The 18,170-nt window shown below is 37.8% G+C and overlaps 1 protein-coding gene across 1 annotated transcript; it reads right to left on the bottom strand.

Annotated features, from left to right (window-relative positions):
- Nucleotides 1-16,527: 16,527 nt before the first annotated feature.
- On the bottom strand, nucleotides 16,528-17,070 carry LOC142171874 (uncharacterized). Its single transcript, XM_075235583.1, has one exon. It carries the CDS (start codon nucleotides 17,068-17,070, stop codon nucleotides 16,528-16,530), a length of 543 nt encoding a protein of 180 aa, XP_075091684.1.
- Nucleotides 17,071-18,170: the final 1,100 nt, after the last annotated feature.

Raw genomic sequence — 18,170 nt, 5'->3', positions numbered from 1 at the left:
TTTTAGTGGACATAAGAACCTAAGAACCCTAAACAGTCAAATTTCCATAAATAAGCCCGAGTACATACTCTTCAGCTCACGTACACGGCCTTCACATGATACAACTAGCATAAATAACTCAAATCTTAAGAGGTAGTTCACCCCACACAAAGTTAGGCAAGATACTTACCTCAAAGAAGCTAGACCGATACTCTAAAATGTCCTTCTTATGTGAAACAACCTCCGGACAGCTAAAATCTAGCCAAAATAACTTAACATCGTAAATAGAAATCATAGGAAACGAATTTCGGATAATAAAGCTTCGATCTTGAAAGAGAAATAAAAAGGTCAACTCAAAAAGTCAACCCGGGGCTCGCACCTTGGAACCCGACCAACATTACTCAATCATTCGATAACGAGTCCAACCATACAAGAATTACTCAATCCCGGCCTCAAATTTCCTTTCAACTCTCCAAAGTTTAGTCTAAGAACTTTTCACAATATTTCCCCAAATTTCCAAATTAAATCACTGATTAATGATGCAAATAACAATGGATTCATGAAATATAATACGATTCAAATAAAGATCACTTATCCCAATGAATTTCCTGAAAACCCCACGAAACATCGTCACTAACCGAGCTCCCTAGGTTCAAAAATGAGTAATGAAACCAAACCCTTGAATATATGCTTCTGTCCAGGCTTTTTCACATTTGCGGACAGAAAATGCCGCACCTGTGTCCTCGAATTTGCGAGAAAAGGCTCACATATGCAAACCCAACTTACCAGACCAGGATCCGCATCTGCGGAAAAATCAGTCGCACCTGCAACAACGCAGAAGCGCCAAACGAATCGCAGAAGCGAACCCCTGCGCATTTGCGATCCTTTAGCCGCAGAAGCGGCCATCGCACTTGCGTGCAAAACTCCACAGAAGTGAAACTTCTGCCAAGGCCTCATCATCGCAGAAGCGATGCAAATTGCACAGAAGCAGAGACGCACTTGCGCTCCAAAATGCGGAGGTGCGAAGCACGAGAACCAGACCTGCTCAAAAGCATGAAAATGATCTGAAGCTCATATGAAACACACTCGGGGCCCTCGGGATCCCGTCCTAACATACTAACAAGTTCCATAACATAACTCTGATCTGCTCGAGGCTTCAAATCACATCAAAAAATCTCCAAACTATGAATCGCGCCTCGAATCGAACTTAATAAACTTATGAACTTTTGACTTATACAACTCGTGTCGAATCTTATCAAATCAACCGTGAATGACGTCAAATTTTACATGCAAGTCCCAAATGACATAACAGAGCTAATCCAACTCCCGTAATTAAAATTTGAACCCGATATCAATAAAGTCAACTCCCGGTCAAACCTCTCAACCTTCCAAACCATCAACTTCCTAATTTTTGCCAAAGTGTATTAAATCAATATACGACCTCCAAATCTAAATCTAGATGAATGCCTAAGTCCAAAATCACCATACAAAACTATTGGAACTATCAAACTACCATTCTAGAGTTGTCTATACGAAAGTCAAACTCCGGTCAACTCTTACCGCTTAATCTTATAAAATAAGAATCATTCTTCTAAACCAATCTCGAAATATCCGAAAACCGAACTCGACCACACACGCAAGCCATAATACACCATACAGAGCTACTCGAGGCCTTAAGCTACCAAACGGGATGCAAATTCTCAAAATGATCGGTCGATCATTACACTTTCACCTGCAACGCATTGATGAGTTATGAGAGTTTATTAGGTATCACCCACTACATCAGTGCATTATAGCGTGCCTCACTCAAACTAAATTTTACCGAGTCGTCGAGGTCAGCCGATTGTAGTTTGATTGTCCATTGATCATGGCTCTGATCGAGTGTTGGAGTCCAAAGATGCACATATTTTATTTGCCTACCGGAGAGGCTGCCATCACGCTACAGATGTGGAGGTTTTATTTGGATTGAGCATTGATAGTTTTGCTGTCCACTACCTACCAGCGGTTATGGAGTATAAGAGGCATGGCTATCTACAGATGCTACAGAGGCTCGATGGATTCTGGATGGTTGAGGAGACTGTAATTAGTGGAGTTAGCCGATTACAGTTATTGCCTGTTAGGAAATACATGTAGGCGCTTCACGAGCAGATTACGGATGAGACCCCAATGGAGGGTATTGAGCGGAAGTCTAGGTTTTTGTTGTTGATTATATTTGTCGTCATTCTTTTCCCGAACACCTCGGGAAACCTTGTGAGCCTATGTTATTGGCTCGTCTGGAGCGGTTAGATGATTTACCCATGTATAGTTGGGGCGGTGCCGTTCTAGCGTACCTATATAGGCAGCTATGCAGGGTGTCGATGTGTAGCGTAAGACGTCGGTGGATTTATTCCGCTACTGCAGGTGATACCATTATCAATTATTTTACTATATATATATATATATATATATATATATATATATATATAGTAAAATACTTAATTTTACGTCCATAATCAATATTAGGTTTAGGTTTGGAAGAAATTCTTGTAGATGCATCCCCTTTATCGACCACTAGCTCAAGATGCACCACCTTTGCCCCTTCTACCCCGACTAGGGTGTGGGTAGATAGCAGAGGTCACGCCCGCAACGTCGAGGCTCGACATCATCTCCCACTTTACATGGATATGTTGTATCTACTGATGGTGATTAGGTAAATATTCGACTTAGTATGTTTGTTAATACATGATTTGTCTTGCATTTACTTACTGTTCTTGAGTTTAATAAATAGTTCTTATGGAGGCCATATAGCGACGAGCTCGTTGTTAGTTTGCCAGACTATTGTTCACGACGTCAAGCCGTGTGGCTATCTGAGGTCCTATTGATATGCATTGATATAGTTGAGCATCATCCGTCGGGGAGAGTCCTACGAGAGTTTGGTCGGTCACAACATATACTTGCTCATCTCAGTTTGTATGACACGCATTACGAGCGGGATGATCACAGTAGAGTTGAGCAGGCGTACTTGGCCTAGATAGAGGCCCGGATAGAGGACTAGGATCAAAGACTTTTCAGGATTTTGCCAGACCCTCCACATGACGGTGTTGACGGTGAGCACAAATATATGGCTTGGTATCGTCATGTTACTCACACTTTGATAGCTAGTCCCGATTATCAGGAGGGTCGTCGGTATGTTCCATACGTCGAGAGGCATGAGACACTGGTATGTTCTTTGATATACTTACGTATAATGTTAGAGCTACTTATTTCTTTAATTAATATGTTACATTCTATGTAGGTTATTGGCTTACAACATATTTACCAGATGGGGCTGGAGATGCAGCAACATTTAGGTGATGAAGCGCCACTACTGCAACATTGGGGTCTTCACATTTCTTCACTTTCTACTGCCACATTGGTAGCTACACGAGCGGATGCGCGTTAGGTTTTGATCCATCTTATGTTCCGCCAGAGGATTACCATCGTGGGCCAGGTGTACCCAGTACATGGTAGACATGCTAGGCATGGTTCACGTGGTCGGGGTGATCGACACGGACGAGGTGTCCAGTAAAGGAGCTTTGAGGCACCCATAGGGGATATTGGCGAGGGTTTACCAGGTGACCATGGTGAGGCACGCGATGTTGGTGATGATATGCCTACATTCAGATTGCTGTCACTGGAGACTTTACAGTTTATCCAGCCGACTACTTTATCGATCGCGGTTGCCAACACTCCGTCATATGATTGGAATGCATACTTTCGTAATCTTCCAGGAACATCAAGGGATGCAGAGGATCGTCTGGTACGAGATGTGCACAACGACAGACGTTTGAGCTGTGGCTCTGATCATATTAGTATCTTTTCCTATCGATCTTCACTATTTTAGAATTATTATTTAACAGAAAGATAATGTGTTTTCGTCATATTATGAAGGATACATCACCTCCGTTAGAGACTGCAGAACCTTCATCTAGTCCAGTCCACCTCGGAGTTCCCCTCGAGCATCCCGATGATGAGCTCGTGCGGCTGGCCACTAAGACGCAAGTTTGTGTGTATTTACATTATTATTAATTTATTTCACTTTAAATATTAGTCAGTAATATCTAAGCCGTTTTTATATTTTTTCAGATTTATCCATCACTTATCACGGAGATAGTAGACTATGATACTAATCTGCCGAAGATGCAGGACCTATTCAGGAGCCATCTCAGATGCATATTTGAATATAAAATTAATTAATATGTTATATTATTGTTCTATATACATCACATACTAAAAACTACTTTATATTTTGTAACTTACTGCTGGCCCAATGGACTACTGATCCAACTAGCCATCCAGATGATCATGATACAATGCATCCTCTAATAAATAAGCGACGTGATGAGGATGATCCTGATAGCGTAACCGATCGGCGGGGTATGCGCCTCACGCCAGCCAATGAACTAAAGCATACAGGCTGTGGGACATAATGATATTTAACTATTTGTTGTATATATATATATATATATATATATATATATATATATATATATATTTCATTAAACCTATATTGAAAAGGTTATTTTATGTTTTATATTATTAATCTTAGTATTTTAAGGTTTAGTATTATTGGTTAAATAAATATTTGAGCCCCAAATAAAAATACAGAGTAATATACATTAAAATATGTAAAAAAAAGAACCACTCACGTATTATTCTCTGCTTCAACCACTGAAATTTCTCTTGCAACCGATTATTTTCTTCTTCTGCTTCTTCCAGTTTCTCTTTCAATGACTCTACTTCTTTTTCAGCGTTGTAACATTTTTTTCGAGTTTTCATGTCTTCATTTCGTACTCCCCGGTATGTTTCCAAAGATTTAGTAAACATGATTTGTAGTATTCCTCGTTAATGGGTTCATCGTATTATTCTTCAAAACTATATTGATTTTTCCTCCTACGAATGGTCATGATAACAAACGACTATCAGTATCATGTTATAAAATAAATATCCAAATAACCAAAAACAATTTACATATTTATAACTCACAATGCATTTACACATCTAACGCCCGCGTCAAAGATTACAAGTGGCCCAGCATGACTTCAAAATTGCACGTTTCTCGTAGTAACACCTAGGGACCTCATCGCGGCCAGACATATCATATTGCTGGAACTTGAAATTTTATGGAAACGAAAATTAATTGGTTGTTTAAGCTGTGTGAGGATTTACAAAGAATGAAGTAACGTGCGTGGGGCTTTTAAAGGTAAGAATGTGTCACGACCCAAACCGGAGGGCCGCGATGGGCACCCTGTGCCTTACTCAACCGAGTATCAACATAACGTATCTTTATTGTCATACTATCATGGGTAAATAAGGTAAAACGGTCGTCATGGGATAAACAGAATAAAACATAAAGGAATACTCGATATAGGATGACACAACATGATATACAAACTTATACATGTGACATACGGCCTATAAGGCCGACATGATCATTTGTACACTCAAAACACAGGCCGACAAGGCCATACAAGTATCCATATACATGACATCTATCTACAAGCCTCTAAGAGTACATAAATGTCATAAAAGTCGGAACAGTGCCCCGCTATACCAATCAATACATGCCCAAAGAATACTGACCAAATAGGCAACTCCGGAGCAAATGGAGTGCGCCAACACCTTCCGCTGAGCTGATAGCCTACTAGGAAGACTTTCAACATGTCTATCTGGACCTGCGAGCATGAAACGCAGCATCCCTAGGCAAAAGGGACGTCAGTACGAATAAAGTATCGAGTAAGTAAGGCAGGAAAGCATAAATAAGAACATTAATGCAAAGAGAGATAGAGAAGATACAAACTATAACATCTGAGGGCTACTGACATGAAATGCATGATACACACACACACACACACACACACACACACACATATATATATATATATATATATATATATATATATATATATATAAACCTTTTGAAACATACACCTCTGAGGGCATCATCATCATCATATCGTACCTGATCGTAATAGGCTCAGTAAAAATGTACCTGGCCATCATAAGGCTCGGTAGAATCATACCTGGCCACGTGGAGCTCGGTAAAATCCAACTGATCATTAGTTACACAATAGGTGCCATAGCCTACCAACTACAATGCGACTCAGTATAGTAAAATAAATACATATATAAAATGCATGTTGGACTCACGGAATCACATTCTAAACCTCTCGGAATGACGTAAGGTCGTCGTGCCTTCGATTAATATTATGGACATACATACCATCAATATGAACCTCAATAGGATTCAGGGATCATATATACTTTCTCAGAATAACTTTATAAGGAAAGAACAACATGGATAGTCTTAGTTGCTAGAACAAGATCCGTTATGAAATAGCGTATTGCTTACATTCATTTCACTTTAGATCATGCCAAAAGAAAGAAGGAAGTGCCTTAACATACCTTTGTAATCTTCTCCAATTGTCAAACAAGCTTAATATGATCTTCTAACGTCTCCAATGAGTAAACCGACTTTGTCGTCATCACATAAGCATTGTAACTCTCATATGTCAAAACCAGTATTCTACAAGAAAACGAACAACACATCCCCTGTTTGTACTACATCCCACAAGTTACTAAAAGTCACCAAACATCCCAAACAACAACCAGTAGCTATATGGAGCACAACCATCACAATAACACGTCAAGCGGCAAGCTTAGTTCATGTCTAATAACACTATATTTTGAACCCTTTCCCTCTTATTTATATTCGGAAAAATATTTATAATAACAACGCAATATACTCAGGTTATTCCATAAATATTCCATCCATAAAATGCTGCAAGAACACCTCCCAAACAGTCCAACATTCAACAACATTACTAACAAGGCTTTCGATCGATATCTCACAAGTTTTAGCTTCACTGATTTAGCCGTAACTTGGATAAGATTAAAAACATGTGTAGTAAGAGGTTACTTACCTTTAAAATGATATAACAACTCCAATTTGAGCTTAGTTCACCACGAAATATCCTTCCAACGCAGTCACAAGAACAAGGAGGCGAAACTAGCAATCAATTTGTGTTTCTCGGCACTAGAATCACTTTGGAAGACTTGAAATCACCTAGGATTGATATGAAAACCTTGGTATATTATTTTATAGAACTTAAACCACTTTAAAAAACTCCCCACATGATGTGGAACCACACCAAAATCAGCAACCACAAGAAGAACAAGAAACTCACTAGCGCCACGGAATTCCCGACACTTGATTTGTGTTGTTTACCCTTGGTTTGGGTCTTGGATCATGAGAGAACTTTGAGAGAGAGTTATTAGGTGTCTAGGGTATGAAGATATTGAAAAATAATGAGTTAAAATGGGCTTTTGGCATCACATATATATCAAGATATCTCAACCGCCTTAGTGGGTCCCATAGGGAGCTGCTTGCGCAGTCTTGCAAAAATGCAAATATCTCTCTACTCCTATGTTGTATATATGAAAGGTGTATTGAATTGGAAACTAGACTCGTACATCTTCGATTTTGTAGGTTGATCTTTCCGTAATTCAAAGTATATTGGAAGAAAAACTCTGCTACATTTTACCTAATTGTTAGCGCATTTATGAATGTAACTTGTGATGACCTTTGCCAACTTTTATTCCACAACTTGCTTGACTTCAAAATTTAACAAACGACTATCATACGACTAAAATAATTCATAACATAACCTTCTTATCCTATTAATCACCCTAGTCTCACCCCAAATGTACGTATTATAACATTCCCAACTTTGTCGACTTTTGACGAAACTTATTTTCTTCAATTCGTTTAGCTTCTAAGCCTTCCAGCCCTCTTGGTACTTGTTGTTCCTGATCTTAAATATTTGTAACCTCCAAAAAAGTATGATTAACTTACTTTATATACTTTCAAAGATGATCTCATTTCCGAGTAAACATCAATTGACTTACGACGTACTTTTACGTACAAAAACATGGGGTGTAACATCATTCCCCCCTTTGGAACATTGTCCTCGAATGTTGACTGATGTGCTTATCAGTCTCATAATCTACAGCTTTTATGAATACTTTAATACCATCCTTTCCATCTAGGCAACTGTTCTGTGAATAAATCTAAAGGCTAAGGCATTCCCCCTTTAGGCCTCTTTCTCACACCACGACCTGTGGTTGGAATTCTTCCAATTTTGTAATTGTTTCTACCTTCTCTATGCGAATCTTCTCTCCTTTTTTCTCCAGCTTTTAGCCAATCTCTAGGCCTCACTTTGTGAACATATACAAAACTATGACAAGTTGTCCCTCTAGGCATTTATAGGTGCACTGAGGTTCTTCGCTTGGTACTTTGTCGAACTTACAACTATTGTTATATCTTGTTTCATAGCCTCGATTATCTATGCTTATTGATTTACTATATCTAGGTAGGTCATACTATATCATAACTCTTACTTTGATTTATTATTACCGAGGTCTGCTACCCAACTCCAGGTTACTCTCTCACTGCTTATCCTATATGTATAAATCTAAGTCCTTTAATGCTTCCTTATTACTGTTCATATAAAGAATGTCATCCTAATCCTCTCTCATACTTTGGAACTTTTATCCATCTACTGTTGATTTACCTTAATGTTGACCTATAATTTACCACTGATTACTTAAAACCTCTTATGTAATATATTGTCATTAGGGCTCACGTCTCACCGAGGAACATCTAAAGTGATTTGCCTGATCCAAAGGGACGATAATATACTTCAATAACCATATTTCATAGCATCACAGTGTGATTCATCTTATAGGTGGGTATTCTAATCCCGTGTAATTCATGAAATACCTTTTTTAAAAATTATTACTCAATCAAAGGCCTAAACGTCATCCTCTTATCATTTATCACAATTATACCTTTACTTTACTACCATGCAACATTCCATCTCTTCTGAGTGCTCCTAGTCTTAGACTCCTCTAAGTTCATTCATGCTATACTGAGCTTTCTATAACTTACAAAAACCATCAGCTCTCTTGTTTTGATAGGCTTAATTTCTAGACCTTACCTATTCTTGTCACCTTCTCACTCACATTTTCTTATCCTTACTCCTATATACCTAAAAACTTGTCGCTCTACCATACTTTATCTTGCGACCTACACATATCTATTTATACTACTTGCAATCTTCCTTTAAATTGCTAGTACCATAGATTTTCTTTCCTTGCCTTCTCAGTTGTCTTTAAATGTAAGCAATTAATTTTCATGGTCGTTCTGCCACTTGTTTCATGAATACTTGTCCTATCTTAGTGTCTACACATTTTGCATGGATTCATGCAACCTTATGATCTCAAATACTACTTTTAATTTTAGTCCCCATTCATTAGTCACTATAGGTGCCACTTTCTTATGGAGTGCATACAATATTGTGGTGAGACTGTTGTTACCAGATCATTTCATCTTTAGGTCACTATGATTAGGTTGAAGCCTTCTTCCTTGTTTCCTCAGCTAGTCTTTCGTCGTAGTACTTAGGGGAGACCCTTTGACTCATGTAAAGCTGCGAGCTTATTACATCGTATACCTGAAGGAATTTTTGATGTTCTTACTCGTCTATAATTATCCTTAGTTAGTGGCCTCAACTCCCTTGTGCTCATAGGGTTGCTACTGCACTGAATTTGACTATCTCCCTAGTGACTCTCTCTTTTATTTCCGTAAAACTTATACGGTACCTTTAACTACCCCAACTCCCATTTGAATATTTCACAAGGATTACGATCTCATATCTGCGAGACTGAATTCCATATGTTGGGGTTCACTATGTTTATCTTGCACGATCTGTTGATTTATCTGTATCCTCTTGTCTAGCCATAACTAGACTTTTCCTGAATTAACTACTAACTCAATGGTCCATTCTCATATCTATATTTCGTGTAATTTATCTTGGGTTATTTCCTTTGTCTTAACTTACCTCTCGCACTGGCTCCTTATGTATCAAGTGTTCATTCGTACTTATTTATCAATAACATCCTGGGAGTGAATCCTTACTGCCTCTCCCCGGCGTCGTGCTTGCATAATGTTATGGATTCGTAAAATATCTGTAGGATCTAAATAAATGTAATATCATTCCTTGACTAATATCATTCGTAAAATATCGTCTTTTTATCACATTCTTCCTTGACTATTCCATAGTTACCTCATCATCTTTAGTGTCTTTTCACATCTTCACTTACATCTTACTCGCCTTGCAGTAACCCTTCTGTACCAAGGATAACCGAATTTCTTACACACGAGGGTGACACCTAGTGTAACTGGCACACTTAGTCACATAAGCTTAACTCTGCTCACAGTGCTTACTTTAGGAAAGCGTCTTCCGGAATGACCCTTAAAGGTTATTCTTTGTTGTCCATTCTATTATTTGCCGGAACGCGGTCTCTGAAATTCCCACGATGTTGACTATTATCAAATCTTCCGATCCCTAATTCATGTTCAGTGTATCTTGTTCACTAGACCATATTGATTTCTATTGCTCGGGGGTCTAACTATTCCTTCCGGTAATCACGTTGGAGTCACCAACTAATTTCTCTAAATGGGGATATAACTTTATGGTTCATACTCTTTTATTGTCTCAAGGCCTATCTCTTCTTGTACTTTCCTTCACTGAATATAGACTCTGTCATCGTGTCATATTTTGATTTACCGTTATCAACCATTTATCACATCTTACTCATATTGCTTCATTTACTTTCTTTTTCTATTTATCACCTTATTCTGAAAACTTCAACAAAATATTCTTTCGCCTTTACTCCCCTTGCCCATTCCCTAGCTCATCGGGTCTCCTAACATTCTCTCTTTTCTAGGGACGGGATACATACTAAGGTAAATATTTATCCCTTCTAGGATTTCAATGCCTATCTTTTGAATTTTTTAAACATTCTAGTATTCATATCTAAATGTACTATTCTAGAGTGCACCATCTGGGTGTCTCACAAGGAGAACTATTACCATATTTGCAATATCCCTCGGAAATGTCAGCTAACGCTAATAATCCATCAACCATTTTGGGTTACTCTAACCTAGATGGATCCTGTTATCCCATACTTCTCTTAAACAATATCTGTTAGCTCCCATATGGCATAACTGAGATGGGTGTTGCCAAGTGTATATATCTCTGTTACTGTTGAAAGTAACTCAAAATGCTTATATTCTCTGCCTGAATTGTAAATAATGGATATTCATGCTTTAGGGCTCCTTATCAAGAACTTTACACGTCTTGGTACACGCATGATCTACTGAAGACCTTACATTTACTCATCATAAGCATGATGAAAAATCAAGTTCCTCTGACTCAACTCTTCCACAACCACATTCAATCTCTTACCAATAGTCTTTCTGTATATATGTATCGTTGTATTACGAATAAAGTAGAATTTAGGAGTTTGAATTCTTACATATGAGCTATACCACACGATCTAGAATAAGAAAAAAGAGTGACAGTCCTAAATGCCTTGTAGCCTCCTGCTTATAAGTATGGTGCATAACACACCCATAAACAAGAATCTACTAGACATGGCTTGTAGACTCTCTAGGACAGAACTACTTTGATACCAAGTTTGTCAAGACCCAAACTGAAGGGACGCGACGGGCACCCGGTGCCTTACTCAACCGAGTACCAATGTAATGTATATTTCTTATCATACTATCATGGGTAAATGAGCTGGAAAGGCCGTCATAATATAACCAGAATAAAACATAAGGGAATACTCGATATAGGACGACACAACATGATATACAAAATTATACATGTGAAATACGAGCCTATAAAGCTGACATGATCATTTGTACACTCAAAATATAGGCTGACAAGGCCATACAAGTATCCATATACATAATATTTATCTACAAGCCTTTAAGAGTACATAAACGTCATAGAGGTCAGGACAGTGCCCTGCCATACCAATCAATAAATGTGCAAAGCATACTGACCAAATAGGCAACTCTGGAGCAATTGGAGTGCCCCAACACCTTCCGCTGAGCTGATAGCCTACTAGGAAGACTGTTAACCCATATATCGGAACCTGCAGGCATGAAATGCTGTGTCCCCGAGCAAACGGAATGTCAATACGAATAAAGTACCGAGTATATAAGGCAGGAAAGTATAAATAAGAACAGTAATGCAAAGAGAGATAGAGAAGATACAACTTGTAACATCTGAGGAATACTGACATGAAATACATGATAAATATATATACACACACACACACATAAACATTTAAAAACATACGCCTCTATGGGCATCATCATCATCATATCGTACCCGACCGTAATAGGCTCGATAAAAACGTACCCGGCCATAATAAGGCTCGGTAGAATCGTACCCGACCACGTGGATCTCCCCTATGTGTAATACATCCCACAAGTTACTAAAAGTCACAAAACAGCCCAAACAACAACCAGTAGCTATATGGAATACAACCATCACAATAATACGTCGAGCGGCAAGCTCGGTTCATGTCTAATAACACTATTTTTTGAACCCTTTCCCTCTTATTTATATTCAGGAAAATATTTATAGTAACAATACAATATACTTAGGTTATTCATTAAATTTCCCAGCCATAAAATTTTGCAAGAACACCCCCTCAACAGTCCAACAATCAACAACTTTACTAACAAGCCTTTCGATTGATATCTCACAAGTTTTAGCTTCAACGACTTAGATGTAAATTGGATAAGATTAAATACATGTAGAGTAATAGTTTACTTACCTTTAAAATGATATAACAACTCCAATTTGATATTTTTTCACCACGAAATATCCTTCCAATGCAGCCACAAGAACAAGGAAGCGAAATTAGCAATCAATTCGGGTTTCTCGGCACTAGAATCACTTTGGAAGATTTGAAAACACCTACGATTAATATGAAAACCTTAGTAGAGTATTTTACAGAACTTAAATTACTTTAAAAAACTCCCCACACGAGTTGGAACCACACTAAAATCAGCAACCACAAGAAGAACAAGAAACTCACTAGCGCCACGGGATTCCCGACACTTGATTTGTGTTATTTTCCCTTGGTTTGGGTCTTGGATCATGAGAGAACTTTTAGAGTGAGTTCTTAGGTGTATAGGGTATGAAGAGTGTGAAAATTAATGAGTTAAAACGGGCTTTAGGCATCATATATATATCAAGATATCCCAACCTCCTAAGTGGGTCCCATAGGGAGCTGCTTGTGCAGTCTCACGAAAACGCGAATACCTCTCTGCTCCCATGTCGTATCGAAAAACAGTTTAATGATTTGGAAAATAGACTCATAGATATTCGATTTGGTAAGTTGATCCCGTAATTCAAAGTATATTGGGAGAAGAGCTCTGCTACATTTAACCTAATTGTTAGCGCATTTATGAATGTAACTTTTGATGACCTTTGCCAACTTTTGTTCCACAACTCGCTTGACTTAAATAATAAATACAAAACTATCATACGACTAAAATAACTCATAAAATAACTTTATTATCTTATTAAGCACCCTAGTCTCATCCCATATGTACGTATTATAACATTCCCAACTTTGTCGACTTTCGACGAAACTTATTTTCTTCAATTCGTTTAGCTTCTAAGCCTTCCAACCCTCTTGGTACTTGTTGTTCCTGATCTTAAATATTTGCAATCTCCAAGGTAACATGATTAACTTGCTTTATATACTTTCAAAGATGATCTCATTTTCGAGCTTACATCAATTGACTTACGACGTACTTTTACGTACGAAAATATTGGGTGTAACAGAATGAGTGCATTTAGTTTGTACTATTTTTCTGAACTGTTGCATAACGCATATTGTACATGCTCGATGTTGAATTAATAAATCAATCATATTAGTACAAATGCATACATGTTTTTTTAAGTGGACAAGACAAGGCGTGCATTTAATTTGTACTTCTTTTTCTAAACTATTGCATAACGCATATTGACATGTGCCATATTGAACTAGTAAATGAATCATTACGGTAAAAGTGCGTACATGCCTTTTTAGTTGGACAAGACAAGGCGTGCATTTAATATGTACTATTTTTTCTGAACTATTGCATAACGTATATCATACATGCTCCATGTTGAACTAGTAAAGGAATCATTACGGTACAAGTGCGCACATGTATTTTCATGTGGACAAGACAAGGCGTGCATTTAATTTATACTGTTTTTCTGACCTGTTGTATAACGCATATTGTACATACGTAATGTTGAACTAATAAAGGAATTATTATGGTACAAGTGTGTGCAGGCTTTTTCAGGTGGATAAGACAAGGCGTACATTTAATTTGTACTATTTTTTCAACTGTTGCATAACACATAGTATTATACATGCGCTATGTTGAACTAGTAAAGCAATCATTATGCTACAAGTGTATACATGCCTTTTCACGTGGACAAGATAAGGCGTGCATTTGATTAGCACATATTGTACATGCGTCATGTTGAACTACCTCCATTTTTGTTCTTCATAAGTAGAACCGATTTTATTTTAAGTTATTCATTTAATAAAGATTTTCCAAAATTCCACTTACCTTTAATAAATGGTTTAAGAAGAAGCAAAAGGGTGAAGGTAGCTCAAAAGATCCACATGGCATGGGTCAGAACACATTCAATCCATTTCTTGAAAAAAATATGCTAGGTTGCTATACTGATTTGGTGGATGATAAGTGGTATGGTGTTTTATGTCCCTTGAAAATAAATCCATCAATATACATATAGATCTAAAAATTACATGGCACATTATTGAGGGGAAGACGTATTCTACAATTACTGAAGATGTGCGAATTTGGAGTGAAAGCCTACAGTGGGTTTCCCTATACTCAAAAAGGTGCGATTATGAGGTATTATGTCGTTGGCATGGGCTAGCTGTACCACAAGCATTGTCTGCAACGTTCCAAACTTCCACACACATAGACGAACTAGAAGTTATTCGACGTTTGATGAAGGAAATCTTAGAGATGGAAAAGGCACTAGCCGTTCATCATGCACTGGATGATCTTAACTACCTCCAAGGCACTGAGGATAAGCATTGAGCTTTATTATAGAATGAAAATTTTCATAGAGATCTTGATTATCTTGTTTTTCCAACAGTTGTGGAGTGGGAGGGCCTACCAAAATATCTACCGCAGACGTTGGACATTAGAGTGATATATTATTGTAAAAATCAAACAAGTGGTCTTATTGATGATAGTGATGAAATACGAGAAATGTGTGATAATTGGGGGCATGATTATGACAATGAAAACGATGGTAATGAAGAAAACGAAGAAAATGACAATGAAGACCCTGACGACAGTAACGATGAATTAGTTCCCGACAGTGACGATAATGACGAATTAAACTATTTTATTTTTTAAATTTTATGTTATATTTTCTATTGAATTTTCAATGCTAAGTGCCAATTAGAGTTAACTTGATATTGCAAACACACCATTACAGACACTTGTTTCTACTAAAAACACTGCTAAAAACACTAATAATATGCTTGATAATTGCCAATATTGGATGAATTGTCAATAGGAGATAAATTGCCACCGCATCTCAAACGGACTGTAGGACATTTACGGTGATCGTGTCCTGTTTGGGAACACAAACTATATTTATACATATATACGATATCCCCAATATCCATTTGGTTCCACATTCGCGTTCTTTTTTGTACTCCCATGCGACACAAAAATGTCTTTTTACAAACCATTGCAAAAGGTTCTGGCGGCCAATAGAACTCATAACCCAATGGTTGGAAGTGCCCGCTATAAGTGTTTGCGTATGCAGCCATACTATATTCTCTATGAACATACCTCGTCACTGCAAACCTAGTATTTTGAAAGCATTTCATTTCATGAGAGCATGGCATGTGATAAATTATCCATTTACCACACGAATATAATCACGTGCTCTCATTGACGGTGTAGGTATTATTACCACGGCCTCGATGCAAACTTGTGCGAACTTTAAAAATATTTCGGTCACTGCAATATTGCAAATATGTATGTCACTGTGATCAGTTCTTATAACGCTCAAACTGTTGCATCGGTTTTGACATAATTTGATCACTCATTTCTAACAAGGAGGATGCACTGCAGAATCTATCAACGCACCTATTCGCCAACTGCTTGAATGTTATCCGCACCATGGCAGTGACTGGCAATCTACGAGATGACTTTAATAACCCATTGAAAGACTCTAATACATTTGTAGTTAAAATTTCCTATCTTCCGCCACCATCCTTATGCAAAGTTCAATTCTCAATATCAAGATCCCTCAATCAAATATAAGCTCATTCGTCTTCCTGCCTAATCAATTTCATTTGTATCAAGAATTTCGTTTCTTGATGATCTGTTGTAGCCATCCACATTAGATCATGCAACCTCTTGTTTGGATAAGTGCGCTGAAAGTTGGCCTTCAAGTACCTAACACAGTAACAGTAGCAGTCGTACGATTCCTTCCATTTATCCAAAGCACGCACATAACTTAAAATCCCACCATGTCGATCAGATATTAGACAAATACCTGAACGTCTTCTCACAACATGCTCCTTCAAGTGGTTTAAAAACCATGTCCAAGTCTATTGACTTTTATTGGCACAAATAGCAAAGGCGAGGGAAAATATTTGGCCATTAGCATCTATTCCAACGGCAATCAACATCTTTATATCGTACTTTCCGTACACATGTGTGTCGTCTATGGAGATAACCGACTGAAAATGAACAAAACCATCAATGGATGGTTTAAATGGCCAGATCACATATCTGAATATGATTTGTGTAAAGTCAGGATGCCGATCGTGCTTCCATTCAACAATTGTCCCAGGGTTAAAGTGTTGCAAAGAAGCCATGTACTTCGGTAGAGCTGCAAATGACTTATCCCAGTTGCCATAAACAATCTCAAACGCACGTTTACGCTCGAGAAATGCCTTTCTTTTGGTAATGGTATACCTATATACCTGCGCGACTGATGTTATACACTCCTTCACCTTGTACGTTAAGGACGATTCAATGTGTGGAATCAATACAAGGGAAATCAAATCAACGTTCAAGTTAAAATGATTCTCATTAAATCTGTCTATATTACAAGTATGATTGCCAATGTATTTTTCCACCACCCACATATTAGTTTTTAACATTCTCCCATGCAACATCCATTTACAACCTTGGTCCTATCTACGACAAACCACCTTATATATTTCTTTAGATGACTCAGCAACCTTGATCAGTTGATCTCATGACAGTTTTTATGCTGTAAATTCTCACCGCCCTGCTGAGGCGAGCTTTGTTACTGAAAAACATATTTTTACAAAGCTTCATTGGTCTACTTTCATCCCACGTTGCTATACGAATGTTATTAAGATCCATTGTGATGCCATCTAGGGAATCTCCCTTGAATTAAAGGGCACACGCGACTCGTACACCGTTGGTCTAACGGTAGGTGAAGTATGCATATACAGAGCATGTTGAATGGTGACATCATGATCCATCGTCAAATCTGGTTGCTAATTGTCACTCTCAATTGTGAAGTGTTGTTCCTCACCGTCGCTCTCATCAAGGAAGGGTGTTTCAGCGCCTGACTCATTAGCATTGTTGTCATAATCATTGTTATCTTCCTCACTCTGTGCATCTGTCATATCCTGATTCAAAATATTGTCATCACCCAACTAAGTTAGGACAAGACCATCATGCTGCTCATTTTCACCGCACAACCATTAAAATAATTAATATTTTATGAATTTCAACATAATATATTAACTTTAGTGCTTAAACGTACCATTCATAATTTGCAGATATTCCATGATGCACATTATCAAATTGCTGACGACTCGAGGATGGACCAACATGATTCATCGCTCCAAAAGTAGGTAGATTCTAACTGTTGGTTGGTTCATAACTTGTAAAATTTATATCTGACCGATATCCCTATGAAAGATATAAGAGTTAGTACTATTATTATATATAAAGCAAATAGTTATACTACAACAAGATATATTGCAATTTACCACTCGGGCAGTGAATTATGTAAACTTGGCTAGCTTCCATGCTGCTGCATTGGCGAGAAATTGTGTCCTCTCTCTTAGTTAACCTGTGGAGATAAGTTTAGATCAGGCTAAACTCTTTCATACAAAACCTGTTCGAATAAAACAACTCTGAAAACACGACAAGATGGTTGAGTATTGGTTGTAGTTTGCGAAATATCATTGTTGTTCTCGTCTTCGGA

The sequence above is a fragment of the Nicotiana tabacum genome, chromosome 17 (assembly GCF_000715075.1).
Source record: "Nicotiana tabacum cultivar K326 chromosome 17, ASM71507v2, whole genome shotgun sequence".
Lineage (NCBI taxonomy): Eukaryota > Viridiplantae > Streptophyta > Magnoliopsida > Solanales > Solanaceae > Nicotiana > Nicotiana tabacum.
Note: the sequence above shows the minus strand (reverse complement) of the source record. Positions and strands in the feature narration are given on the sequence as shown.

Bases quoted from the DNA above. Each gene is read 5' to 3' on its own strand.
- LOC142171874 (XM_075235583.1), bottom strand. From the start codon at position 17,070: ATGTGGGTGGTGGAAAAATACATTGGCAATCATACTTGTAATATAGAC.